This window comes from Elephas maximus, chromosome 26, assembly GCF_024166365.1.
Source record: "Elephas maximus indicus isolate mEleMax1 chromosome 26, mEleMax1 primary haplotype, whole genome shotgun sequence".
In the NCBI taxonomy this organism is placed as follows: Eukaryota; Metazoa; Chordata; class Mammalia; order Proboscidea; family Elephantidae; genus Elephas; species Elephas maximus.
The window spans coordinates 24798284-24812824 of NC_064844.1; the positions used below are offsets into that span (position 1 = coordinate 24798284).

General features: G+C 44.7%; 1 protein-coding gene across 2 annotated transcripts in view; it reads right to left on the bottom strand.

The window, feature by feature from the left end:
* The window catches only part of ARHGEF33 (Rho guanine nucleotide exchange factor 33), a 78507-nt gene that overhangs the window by 7238 nt on the left and 56728 nt on the right, over nt 1-14541 (bottom strand). For both annotated transcript variants that reach the window (XM_049870298.1, XM_049870299.1), the window contains exons 9-14: nt 14340-14472; nt 12559-12642; nt 11191-11274; nt 9242-9390; nt 8098-8262; nt 4640-5453 (exon numbers count right to left, since the gene is read on the bottom strand). In XM_049870298.1, the coding sequence (XP_049726255.1) occupies nt 4640-5453; nt 8098-8262; nt 9242-9390; nt 11191-11274; nt 12559-12642; nt 14340-14472 (1429 nt within the window). The remainder of the gene's footprint in view (nt 1-4639; nt 5454-8097; nt 8263-9241; nt 9391-11190; nt 11275-12558; nt 12643-14339; nt 14473-14541) is intronic.

Here is a 14541-nt window from a genome sequence, read left to right on the forward strand (position 1 = left end):
TTTTTACTCTTTTCCAAAGTAAGTATCTGTCCTGACTGTGGGACCACTTTTGAGCTGTCACTTTCCTCTCTCACCCCTAAAAGCTAAAGGTAGACACCCACTCCCAACTACAGCAAACCTAGACTGAGTAAGAAATCACTATTTGAGAAGTGGGTAATTTTCAGCTAAGTGTAGAAGTATTTTCTAGGTATTAAGGCAAATAACCTACAGCAGTATTATGAAACAACAATAACTACAGAGCAGGAAATAATTAAGTTAGCTAAAGCTTAAAGAGGATAGAAATTAAATTCTTATTCTGGCACCAGCAATGTCTTGATGGAAAACCTACAACTGTTCCCTCCATCTCTGGGTACGTTTCTTTTTCTATAAAATCAGAACGTTGCTTATGATTCTAGCTTTAAAGTTGTGTTCCTGGCTCTCCATTTTAGGCATAAGTGAAAGAAGGAGTTTTTCAGAAGTCAGACTTGTTTAAAAATAATGTCAATATTTCCAACCTGCAAATATGTTTTTAGTACAGTTTTTACAATTCTTTATTCCTAGTATTTGGACTTTTAATGCAAAAATAAATTAAAAATAAGGCTCTATCTTTTGTGGGCTCTCTAGCTTCTTTTTAAGTGTAACATGCTAAATAAAATAAATGTATGTATTTATATGCACATAAGCTAGCTATCAAGCTAGATATGCATATATGCAAATATTCCATGTGAATAAAATGTTAACCTTCAGGTGACTGCAACCTAAAAATAGCCACTGAATTTTGAATGATCTTAATAGAGCCCAGGGAGTCAAAGCAAAAACCACCCCAATGGTGCCCTGAAAGCCTCGTGAATTGGATGGGTAACTGCTTATTGATAGAGAAATGAAGAGTAGAGACGAATTTTTTCAAAAAACACACGGGTTTGACTTTGAGACTTTAATTTACAGTTGTAGTAGCAGATATATTCTCTGAGGTTCTACTAAGATTCCTAACTAAACCATGGAGGTCTTGATGGCTTAGTGCAGTGTTTCTCAAAGTGTGATCCTGGGACCACAGAATCACCTGGAACCTTTATTTGAAGTGTAGATTCCTGAGCCCCACTCAGGATTTTCCGAATCAGAATCTCTGGAGTTTGGGTCTAGGTAACCCTTGTGCATTTTTTTTTAATCCTTGTGCACAGGGAGGGCGGAAGACCAGTGGTTTAAGGCATGTATCTGCCCACCTGTACTTCGTGTTTACCTAAGTCAGCTGCAGGTTCCAGTTCAGTAGGTCTGGGTTGGGGCCCAAGTCCTGCATTTCTAACCAACTCCCAGGTGATGCATGTGCTCTTGGCCTAAGGTCCGAGGACCACATTTTGAGAAGTAGGATTTGGGGGACTATTTAGGGACTAAATCTGTTAATAATTTAAGAAAAACCTTGCTGTGGAATCATGCTCTTGATAATATCTTGCATTTGTATAGTGTTTTATACTTTTCAAAGCATATTCAGAAATGTTCTTATTTGACCTGATCCTCACAACAACTCTGTGAGGTAGGTAAGGTGCATATTGTCTTATTTTTACAGATGAGAAAACCAGAGGCACAGAGAAACCAAGGGAATTATCCAAAAGCACATAGCTATTTGGTAGCAGAGCCAGGACTAGAACCCAGATCTCCTGACGCCCACTCAGGTGCTCTTTCCACTAAAGCATACGGACTTCTTTCTTGACTCTTTGAAGACAGCAGACCACACACGGGGCAGGCCTTCACTGGCACTGCTGGACAGGGGTGGAAGGCAGATACACAGAGGATAAGTGAAGTGATGGAACAGTCGGTGCTTTGCACAGCTCAGCAGGAAAGAGCTGACACTTCCAAGGGTGGGGCTTTTGAAGGGTTAATCTTTTGCAACTACAACCTCCATCTCACCCTCTACTCACACACACACACACACACAAATACACATTCACATGTGTATGCACACACATAAAGACACACACAGCCTCTGCCCACCTGCGCTCTGCACGCCACCTCTCTCCAGGATTCCCAACAACCAAGGCCTTGATAAAGAAAAAAAACTGCCCAAAACCAGAAATAAGCAATGTGAACTTCATTCACATTGATAGGTGCTTGAGAAAAGGCCTCTTCTAACTGACCTCCGTTTGACACCTCCTGGGTGTCCCTCCCTGAACTGACTTGACTCATGTCTGACACTGTTGAGGATAGAACGTGCTGTCTAGAATGTCTGATGAACAGTTCCTAATATATTTTTATTGTTACTTCGTATGTCTGATAAACAGCCACAAATACATTACTCATTGTTTGATATATTACTTGTTATTTCTGGTTAACGGTTTTTGCCTGGCAATTCTTGAGCCCCACATTTTTCACATATCAACTAGGAAGGAAGAGGCATTGTATGAATACGTGAAGTAAACGCGCTTTGCAGCACAGGCTATACTAAGTGACTCTACTAAGTGTGCCTGAGATGAAAACAAGTACTATCACTTCCTTTCTACTTCCCTTGTTAGTGGCCTTTTAAACTTTGACACACGCCTAACGTTGATTTTTTGAGAAACTTAGCCTGCTAGAATTTTTTAAAGTTCAGGGCTGAAGATTAGAGCCAGAAGGGAATCTGAGACCCTGGGAACCTCTTCCAACGTTAGCTGTCACAAGCAGCACACACCCTCTGTAGGTACCAGACAGACTTGGATTCCTGGAGTCCAGAGATCAGCAAGCTCTAAGGCTGTTCATGATCAGCCCCTTCCTCCTGACCCTCTGGCCTAATTTCTAGCACTCCGACCTGAGGAAAAACATCACCCTATTGTTAAATGTCCACAGGCCTTTTCTCAGGCTTGCCAGAGCTCCACCCAGTCAACTTCTGGGCAGCTTTTAAAATCTAATTCAGACATTCAGCTTATCTACGAAGCCCTATCAGACCACCATCACCCTGTTGTTGTTGGGTGCCATCAAGTTGATGCTGACTCATAGTGACTTCCCTTACCCCCATGTGTCAGAATAGAGCTGCCCCATAGAGTTTATTTTTAATCTTTACAGGAGCAGATTGCCAGGTCTTCCTCCTGAGGAGCAGCTGGTGGGTTCGATCCACTAACCTTTTAGTTAGCAGCCAAGTGCTTAACCATTGCACCACCAAGGCTCTTTACCATCGGCCTCAAACCTGTAACCCATTCCTGTCAAGTCAATTCCGACTCATAGCGACCCTATAGGACAGAGTAGAGCTGTTCCATAGGGCTTCCAAGGAGTGCCGGGTGGACTTGAACTGCTGACCTTTTGGTTAGCAGCTGAACTCTTAAACCCTATGCCACCAGGGCTCCACCACCACCCTAGGAGGGTTTAAATACCCCTCCCATGTGCTCCCACAGTTTATTACACTTCTGTGTTTCTCTGTCTCCTTCTGCACTAAGCCAGTGATCCTGGAAGGCAGAGTCTGGGTTCCTGAGCCTCAGAACTTAGCACAGAGCCTGGTACAAGGTATGCACTCAGTGTTTGCTGAAAAATGAATGAATAAATGGAGTCAGTGATCCTCAATCTGTTCCTACTCACTTGGAAATGAGAATAGGTAGAATCTAGGACCCTCGTTTGCCTGGATAAATCCCTTCTCACCTAGGCAGAGGAGTCCCAAAGCTTGATGCCAGTGCTATGCTCAGTGCAGGTAATGTTGGTCCAGCACTAAGTTGTTTTCAAGATGCTGGAACACAGAGCTGCCCTGTAAACCCTAACTACCACTTCTAAAATGACACTAAACAGGAAGAGTGGTGGCACAGACCACAACAATCATGTTACTCTCTCTGCTTAATCAGAAATTGCCGTTCTCTCAATCACATGGAAATTGTTTGTTCAGAAACTATTAATCCATCCATGGATATTATTTAAACACCTATTTAAATGCCCCAAGGCTTGCAGACACGAAGGTTAGACGTCAAAATGCCAAATACTGATACGGAATTCAAAGAAGGTCTTTGTGACTCAGTGCTTCCTTGACTATTTTGGGCTGTCTCTGTCCCACTGGGGTCTACAAATTAATGTGACGCCCTTTTCCAGTCGAAAGGAAATGAACTCAGCTTTGCAGCAAACTTTGCAGAGTCTGCACAAGGTGAGGGGAGGGGAGTAGCACGAGCTGGCGCACAAAGCGTTCAATAGTTTGAACATTCAAACAGGGAGGTGCACCTAACAGCCAGAGGCAGAAACTAGTGGGGAGTGCTTTTGAAAGTGAAGTGCAACTTTGATGGTGGTACAGCCTAGGCAGGGGAGCAGAGCACCCGCGCGTCCCCTTAGTGTGTGTACGTACTTGTGTGTGTGTGTGTGTGTGCTGGGGTGGGCCGGGGCGGGTCTAAAGAGTCACCCGCTCTCTCTTTGCTGTCACATACAGAAGACAGCAGACCTGCTCTTGGTGCCCTGGCGCTGGAGTAGGGGCGCCAACGTTCCGCCTCGAGGGCACCTGAGGTACAAGCTTTCAACCGGGGAGAGGGGCTGGGGCTGCACCGGCTCTAGCCCGGAGCCCGTCTCACAGGCCAGGTCCCTCGCCTGGACTTCACTCCGCCGCCCTACGCCAATCCCGCTCCCCCTCAACGCTAGGTGGGCTCGGTGCTCCCTGGCGATCTAGGGACATCGCGCCGCGGAGGCCCGGGGCTGCCGGCGCTGTGGGTTTGGCTCGGTTTTACTTTACCCTCCTTACTTCCAAATAGGTCTGCTTTTCGCTTTGGGACCGCTGTTGGGGGAAGTAAGTCCTGGGCGCGCCGCGAGCGGCGGCGGCGACGGCGACCGGGCCGTGGGAGGGCGCGGCGCGCTCGGCCTTGAGCGGCGCGCGGCCGCCGCTGCTGCTGCGCGTGCTGTAGAGGCGCGGGGCCACGCCCTCGGCGGGCGGCGTGCGCGGGAACTCCTTGAGCGAGCGGCTCAGCGGCTTGGCCTTGCCGTGCGCCTGCGCCTGCGCCGCCGCCTCCAGCTTGTAGGCGCCGCTGCTGCCCGCCGGCGACGTGGCGCTCTTGGGCAGCTGCTGCAGCGGGTGCTCCGGCCGCTCCGCCTCCATGGCGAAGCTGACGGGCCTCAGGAAGCAGATATCCAGGCTGGACTCGGACGAGGCGGGCGAGCAGTTCTCGAAGAGGGCCGGGGCCTGGAAGGGCTCCTCGTCGTAGGGCGCGGGCAGTGCGAAGATCTCGCCGCCGTACTCGAACTCCTCGTAAGCCGTGGGCACGAAGCCGCGGGCGTCCGGCAGCAGCTCGACTGGGGCGCGCAGGGAGCGCTCCACGTTGCCCAGAGGCTCCGCCGGGGCGGGCTCGAAGTCCATCTCCGGGATGGCCTGCAGGGGCCCGGCGAGCGCCTTCACGTCCTGCTCGGCGGCACAGAACTGCGCCGGCGCCAGGAGGCTCTCTGGCCTCTCGTGCTTTCTGGCCTCCATCTCCCAGTCGCTGGGCTTTCCGGGCTGCATGCTCTCCATCAGACTTTGCTGTGGTTGGCTTTTCTTCACTGGGGGCAGCAAATGTCTTTAGAGGGGAAACAGAATACAAAACAGGTGTGCTTACGGTTGTTAGTGCAGGGCTGTCACCGAGCGCAAGGCTGGGGGCCACACACAGCCAGCCAGACACTGCTGGGGCACCGAACTGCCAGCTCCTCGCCTCTTCCCCTCCCAGGGGTCTACTGTGTTACCTAGAAAGCTCCACAAACCTTTTCCGATTAAGAGTTCCCACGAGCCCCTGTCTGTCCCCCCTCCCCGATGGGAGGGGTGGAAATGGTGGTCTGTAAAGCGGATGCCTAAGTACCCTTCTGAGTGTCTCGCTGACAAGGAGGCACTGCGTAGAGATGGCTGGCAGGCTGAGGACAGTCATCACTCCCCTTGTGGAAGCTCTAACCCTCCCCACCACGTAGGACCTATCAGTGTCCCAAGCACCACTTTTCTCTATTCTCCCCTTTTCTTGCCCTAACCAAGTCATACAAAATGGAAACTCAACTTTTGTTCCAGTCATGGATCTTCACGCTGAAAAATTTAAGTTCTCAGATGAAATTAACGTGGCAAGATCTTGCTAACTGTTGAATCTGGATGGTGGGCTTATGGGGTACTCTTGTGTGTATTTGACATTTTTGTAAGAATAGAAAATTCCTTATGACTGTAATGCATGTTGTATAAGCCATCTCAAGCTCCCACCCACAAAAGCATTAACCAAAAAAAAAAAAACAAACCGAGTGCCGTCCAGTCGATTCCTACTCATAGGAGACCCTGTAGTGCAGAGTAAAACTGCCCCATAGAGTTTCCAAGGAGCACCTGGTGGAATCAAACTGCTGACCCTTTGGTTAGCAGCCACAGCACTTAACCACTGTGCCACCAGGGTTTCCACAAAAGCATTACCAACATGTAAAAGCTATCACTGACTCTGGCCCAACATCATGGAGGTTTTTATTTTTTTAAATCATGGATAGCTAATAGTTTACACAATAAACTAGCATAGCAAACTCATAAGATCAGGTATGATTCTCCAGTTGTGCTGGAGTTTAGCTGCCAGGCAGATGTAACTGAACTACTACTGCACACTGACCAAAACTGATTAGTCTGGTGGTTTATTTCATTTTTTAATTCTACCACGAAAGTGCATAAAGAATGAGAATGCAGAAGCTAACACTGAGTATTTTACTTAAAAAAAAAAAAAACCCAGTGCTTTAGGTGATCTTAAAATTAAGACTCACATTTATAGATGTGAAAAGAAATAGTGAAACAAAATATTGACCTGACTTGAATTCTCTTTTAACTTGGAAGAGACCGTTGTTGAAGCTTTTTTTCTCAGGGTTTTTTTTTTTTTTTTTGCTGCTTCCTCTATTCAGAGTGTTATGACAGCCCTCTTGTTTAGTCTGGGTTTAAACTCAGGATTTCATTTTTTGGGTTCTGTTTGTTACCCTTGGAAGTTTTATTACTCAAGAGTTGAAATGATCGGCAAAGTAAATATCCATTCTGGGCCTGCCCTTCCCGCACCGCCACCAGAAAAGGTATTTTTTCTCTGTGGAGTTCTTCGTCCAGGACCTCTAGGGTCTTCTCTTTAGGAAGGAAATCATCCTGAGCTCTATTGATGATTCTACATTTAATGTCTCATGGGTTTCAACATAATCCCATCCCTGTTACAGAATTTCTCCCTCCTGCCTCTCCACGTTTTCACTTCCACCTCTGATAAATGTTCTCATAAAAGAGATGAGAGCAGAAAGAAGAAAACAAAGATTTACGTTGTGCTGTTGGTTAGATGCTCCTTCCAGTAATTGCAGTTGGCATTCTAAAAACTGCAGTGATTGAAAGTTGAAGAAATCTCAATTGCCTACTTTTCACTTCATCGTACATTTACATCACTTCTAAATTTCCCTTAAAATAATAAAATTCAAAACAAATTACAGTCTGAGGAATTCGGCTTGTGAGAACTGCCTATATTTGATCAAGAGGGAATTTTGAGTTTCCAGAAATCCTGGTTTCAAAAGCAGCAAAATTGACTTTGTCCTCATCTTTTAGAGGTAAAGTGAGTTCCAGATACATAAATCCTTACCGTAAGCATACACAAGAAGTTTACTGAATGAGAATCCAGTTTAGTGTGCTAGAAGTTTGTATACAGAGACTTTAAAAGGCTGTCAAATTCTCACACTGCCCAGAAGAGCTTTCAGAAAAGCAGTCATAATTGGTGAACAGAGCTTATCAAGTCCCTTTCTGAAGGAGCTTAGAGGAGAATGAGAAAGGGCTAAGCAACATTCTTTCTGGGTCTCCTCATACTCAGAGCCCAGACTTCCTTAGACCTTGGATTAGGCTTCTTTTACCCTCCACTTTATCTTTTGGAGACGTTAACTTTGTTCCCACCTTTCTGAGGGGCTATAAAATGTCCTCCTGTTCTCTTGTGGCACTGTTTTCCATTCTATCATTGTACAAAACCAAAGAGACTCAGGCTGCAGGTGAAGAGTACCTGTGTGTGGTAAAGTTGTTGGGAGCAACCTCCAGCCTTAAGCCTACCCCTTAACGCTAGTGCCTTCTCCTGGGACCCAGGTATCAGGTCAGCTACTTGGCTGTTACATCAAGGCCTGGTCTAGGCTGTCTTGCTACCCCACACAGACTGCTTGGGACCAGAGGACATTGCCATTAACCTTTCCACAGCAAGAGGTGCTTACGTGACAGCAGGGCCAGAACTGGGAGCAGAAGGGTAGGGCTGCAGCATCTCTTCTGAGTGGATCCCACTGTCACGGACAGCCTCGGGGCCTCCAGTGGGGGAAGCATCTTGCCCGGCATTTGCACACTGGGAAGCCAATCCTTTGTACAGCTTTGCCATGGACGACCTAACAGAATGGAGGCAATAATTCTTACGATGTACACTGGGAAACTGGCTGTCTGAACATGCAGATTATGACTGAACAGATAGAAGATGTTTCTCAGATGAAGTTCAGCCCTGAAGGTTTCTCTCCAGGGCCCTCTTTAACCAGGTTTCCTACACACACAATAAGGTGCCAGCTGGTTGCTGGGCAGAGGAAGGGATGCTGATTAACTAACTGAAATGAGCTTGGGGGTGACATGGAGAGATATCTGCATTAGAGAAGCTGCGGTTTGGGAAATAGCATCTTTTTGCACCCACGGAAATGATTCTCTTTCGTCCAGGTGAGTTGGGAAGAGGTTGAAGGAAACCCAGGCCTTCAGCTCTGCTATGAGCCACTTCTGTTCCCTCTGAGGCCCAGATTTTCCCTAATCAGCCCCTCCTGTTTGTTCCTAGTATGAAATCTGTCAGTCCCCCTCACTTAATTTGCTTTATTTTTATCCATAAAGCTTATCACCATCTAATTTATTTATTCACTGACTGTCTAGCTCTAGAAAATAAACTCCATGCAGCTACTGTCTGTTTTGTTCATTGTGGTATATTCATTCAATGCCTAGACAGTGCCTAGCACATAATAGTTGCCCGATAAATATGTATTGAATTAATGAAACCACATTCTGGCCTGTGAACTGCAATTTTGAACCTGGCAAGTTTAGGGAAATTGAACTATTTTGAGGGGTCAGCAACATGGGATAAGGGGGGTCTGCGCAGGCATTAAAAGTGCTTATTTTCCTAAAATAACTTCTGCCAAGAAGCAGGTACCTCCTGCTCTCTCCCCTCCCTTCTCTCTGCTCTCGTATTCCACCTGCACCCCCACCCCCACATCACTGCATTTCAGCCACTTAACACAGAATGTTGTTACTGTGACAGACGCCTAGATTGACTGATATACATCCCTGTTCTCAGAGGCCTTTGATTGACTCTTCACACCGACACCAGAGCCTTACTTCTTGAGCTTTTTCCGTTTCTGAATAAGCAAATCCTCATTGCATTGAAACAGCAGGGTGTAGTGTGAGATGAATACTCGGAGGCGCTGAACACACACCAGAAGTAGGTAATAGTCAGGGTGTTCCTGCTCCGTGAACTTCAGGACATTCTGGATGGAGGAAAAAAGGAAGCAGCATTCCATAATTCGAAGGAAAAGTTGTTTTGTCTCTTCCACACCTTGCTTTAATCGACTGTGAGAGTTTGAAAGCCATCTAATCAATACAACAAACAATACATATGGCCCATCAAAATATGAGCTGAAAGGTCAAACCTGTTGTGTTCTTTGTTCATTACACCAAGGGAAAATAATAGTCACTATTGCCCATGTCTGAGTTGAATAACTCAATAACAACACCATTAGATGGAACATTAAATACTTCCATCTAAAAGTCTTAGAAGGCTCTACTAATTAGAACTCTGGGGTAATGGAGGCATTCTAACAATTGCTGTCTATAAACAATGCCTTACCCCAAAGGAGTGAGACCAGTGGTGAGAACATCAGCCATTGAGGCAGACTGGTAGGGAGATGTTATAATCAGGCCTGACCTCGTGGTCCCTCCTATTACATGGCCTACTGAGCTGTAGTAGAGCAAGCACTGGACTTGGATTTGGGAAAATTAACATTTATAGAGCATTTGCTATTACTGGGCACTAAGGCCTTTACGTATATTAATCTCATTTAATTTTTACATTGTACCTATTAGATAGGCAAAATTATTACCTTCACTTAACAAATAAGGAAATTGAGGCACAGAAAAGTTATATAATCTTCACCAGGGCACACATTTAATGAGTAGTGGAGTCAGAATTTAAACTCAAATCAGACTGTAGAACCAGGACTCTTATTTACTATACTCTCATGCTTGTAAGACCTGGGCTTTTGTCCTAGTTTTCGTTATCTACTATGTGTGTTAACTTGGGCAAGTTACTTAATCTCTTTGACCTTCCATTTCCTCATCTTAAAAATGGCAGTTATGACACCTACTTCATGGGATTGTTGAAAGGACTACTATGTGTGTTAACTTGGGCAAGTTACTTAATCTCTTTGACCTTCCATTTCCTCATCTTAAAAATGGCAGTTATGACACCTACTTCATGGGATTGTTGAAAGGACTAAATAAAATAAATATTGTGAAAAATACTTTTAAAATCTGAAGCCATATACAGTTGAAAGTTTTTTAATATTGTTAGTTGGCTATTTCTACGTGAAATTGGTCCCAAGCATTTCTAAGATGCTTTCACTGAATGGCTAAGGATGATCAGTCAGTAATTAAACCTGACCAAGTGGCTGGTGAGAGGAGGAGTGGTGAGCAAGGGGATTGGTAAACCTCTCTCTCAATTCTACTTCCTCCAGGATGCTACAAGCCCTGTGGGAAAACAGTACGAAGAAGTCAGCTAATCAGATTCTTCATGCCTCCTTTGTGGCATAAGACATGAGCAATGCTTGGTAGGCCCTGGGACTCAAGACAAAAGAAAGAGCTTGAGTTGCAATTAAGTGGACAGGTTAGCAAAATATTTCCTAGATGCCAGGGGGGCATTTAGGTGGCTGCAGAACCAAGGTAGGAGGGGCTGCATGAGATGCTCAGAGTCTAGCAGAACTGCTATAGAAAGTTCCTGAATCAGCAGTGGTGGAGACTGCTGGTAAATGAAGAAAGAACTTTAAAGGCAGGCATCAGGAGCCAAAATAAAATTTTCCGGAAGTAGAGATTTTTAGCTCACACCACAGGGTGGGGATGGGGTAATCATAATGATCTAAACCATTTAAACATTTCATGGAAAGGTTAGCAATTCCTTGACCTTTTACACTGTGCCTTAGTAAAAAAAAAAATTTTTTTTTTTGCTTAGTAGGAAGCCAAAAACAACTGTTTAGCATGAAAATCAGTTTGGTGGCTTGCCCAGTCATGCCTACCTGCAGATGTATCAGGTATTCCGGGATGCGCTGGACTATGTGGAAAAACAGTGTGTAGATGTCAGATTTAATCTCTTCATCACCCTGAATGAAATAAAGGTGGAATCAGACCTCAGTGTCCCTCCAGCTCAGAGCCCCAGAGTCAGTCCCAGGAGAGTAGGAAGGCTTTACTAACAGAGCATTTTCTTCCTCTAGGCTGTCAGACAGCACTGACCTCTCATCAGAGAGGCCACTTGTTCAGGAACATGCCCAAAGAGACAACTCCTCCCAGCCAGGCCCACCCAACTTTCCAAAGTAACCTATCTATCTTAGCACAGTGCTGGCACAGTGCTAGAGAGAAGCGAGCACTCAATAAATTATGGTTGAGTTGAAAGGATTAATAAGATTCTCCAGCAAGTAATCATTACAGTCACTTTAATAATAAACTTTAAGAGTCCTTGGGACCTCATGAGAGTGGGGAACAGCGTGGGAGTAGAAACCGGTCAGCTGGCCTGGCAGCAGAAAAAATGTTGGGCTTTCTCCATGTCCCTTCCCTTTTCTTCCTTTCTCAAATATTTGCTGAGTACTTACATGTGGTAGGGAGTCCCTGACTATTAGCGAAAAGGCTTGTGGTTCAAACCCGCCTAGAGGTGCCTTGGAAGACAGATCTGGCCTGTCTTCCGAAAGACCACAGACTTGAAATTCCTATGGGACGGTTCGACTCTGCACACTTGGGGTCTCCATGAGTCAGAACCAACTCAGCAATGACCAATAACAACAACAACGTGGTAGGCATGTACTGGATTGGGAGTGATGGGAGGGTTGACGAGAAAAGTTAATAAAGCAAAGCTGTTCGCCTCTTGTGAAAATTGACTAACTCTCAGCTTTAAGGCTTCTGATCTTTTTCCTACTGATCTAAAATAACTAGAGTTGTTATACATTTATGTGTGTTTATAGAGCACCTAGCATACCACTGTAGTAACATGACTTAAAGCAACATGACTAGAGCTACTTTATGGTCTTGTCAACTGACAGACCCAAGATGAGTTTAACGTTCAAATTCATATCTTCTGAGCTTGAAAAAAAACAACATATAGCATGCGGTCTGCATCCTGAAGATCTGTGCTTAGAGCACCCGATTAATTTGTGTGTAGTTCCAATGGAATGGAACAGAGGGCTGAGGAGGCAGGGCAAAGACCAAAGCAATGGCACTGATCCTTTAATAGGCTCCTCTAATCCCATATAGGGGTGTCAGTGGAGCTGTCCAAGCCATCCCCCAGCCTGGAAAACAAGCTAAAGTGCACGTGCTGGCCTTACTGAGTGGGTGGGCAGCATAATGTAGATACACCTGTCAACGAAGGGGAGCACTCACACACACAGTTAACTTACCTCCTTCAGAACAACAACATGAACCAAAGAGATGCATTCAGGCAGGTCCCTCAGGTAGGCAACATAGTAATCCAAGAAATTATTCTTGAAAACAAACACAAAAATGCATTATAAGAACCCAGAAACAGGGCTGATAACAACTCATATTTTCATAGAACCATGTAGATCAAAAAGGAGCACTTTGCAGAGATTACTTTAACCATTCTTTTAATGTGTTTATGAATACCTTTTTGAGTTTTTCTATTCATCTTTTTTTTTTAAATCTTTTTTGGTTTTAAGGTAAACATCTCTATGGAGTTGGGAACTAAAACTCGATTTTTTTCTATAGCTCTGTTTTAATGAGAGAAACGATAAACAAAGGAGAGGGGAGTTTGTGTAAGTTGAAAAGGTTATTTGTAAATTGTTAAATGATAAAAATACGTATTTTGTTTTTGTAATTCCTTTCAATTTCAATCACCTACATCCAAATGGGGAACTTTGCCCAACCTACCTCCTACTGACTAGACCAGTGGCTCTCAACTTTTTCCACCAAGATAAGACATATTCGCCTATGCAGTATCCCCTCAAGAAAACAATTCCCAGCTTCCAGAAACATTGCCAGAGGTATCGCAATTCTCAGCTTAAGAAATCTTACTGAGTACAAATGAGTAAAAGTGACACTAGAAGGATAACGTTAAAGCCACTCTAATCTATGTAAGTAATTCGTCAGCTTTGTATTGTTACCCACAGTTGAGAATCATTGACATACAGAGGTTGATTGCAGACAAATCTGGCTTGCACACCAATTTTAATTGGCCCACAGTATTTTAAAAGTAAGAAAAGTTCATACAAAATTCTAGATTTCTAGCTTCTCTTAAAATATCAGAAGATCTGGCAACTCTAGTCCTTCTTTCTCGCATAATTAAAGCTGAGTAGCAATTTCTTGTAGAAAAGTATGCGTGTTCCACTCAGCACACTTCCCTCCGGTCTGTATTGTATTATCGTATTCCGGTCAGCTCAACTCATCCCTTTATGTCACCGTCTGCTTCTGTAGGCATTAGAGTTTGTAACTTTTGGCCTGGATCATATTTTCTTGTGTAGAACATTATAGAGGTTTCAAAATGTAGCATCCTTTCTCCAAGCAACTGAAAATAAAAACATTCAATAGCTGCCCATCACATTTTTAAAGATCTCTAAGGAATGAAAAGTGTGTGTGAGAATACACACATATATACAAACCCTCATATATTAATTTTACATAGACGTGTATCTATAGACTCATACCTACACTCATACACACACACACACATCCAACAGGAGCGGTGCCTTCTTCCTCCACCTGCCATGGAGCTGATTCCGACCCTTGGCAATGCCACGTGTGTCAGAGTAGAACTGCGCTCTGTAGGGTCTTCGGTGGCCGATTTTCCGAAGTAGGTCACCAGGTCTTTCTTCCAAGGAGCTTCGGTTGGATTCAAACCTCCAACTTTTTCTGTCAGCAGCTGAGTACCTTACGTTTTGTACCACCCAGGGACTCTGGGGGCAATGTAGTATAGTGGAAAGTGGTGAACTGGAAATTAGAAATCTTGGGTTCTAGTGGCAGATCTACAACTACCTAGCTGGGTGATTTCAGGAGTCTTTTCATCTCTCTGGACCTTACCACTATAAAATGAGGAGGTTCGACTAGATCTCTGTAGTCCCTCCAGCTCTGAAATTCAGTGATTCTAGATTCTCCACTGAACAGAAAAGTGAGAGACAGACCTACGTAATTCAAGCTCATGAAAGATTAAAAAAAAAAAACTTACCTCATCGTTTGTTAATTTAAGGAATAAATCTCCGAGGACTCCTTGGCGGGGCCACTTCAGGATCCTTTCCTGCAGTGCATGAAGCAAATCCAGGTGCTGCTGAACAAGGTACCGTAAGGAACCAGGGAAGAGGCTTGAAACAGAATAGAGAGAAAATCACGCAACCAAGTGTAGAGCACAAAAGACCCTACAAAAATACATG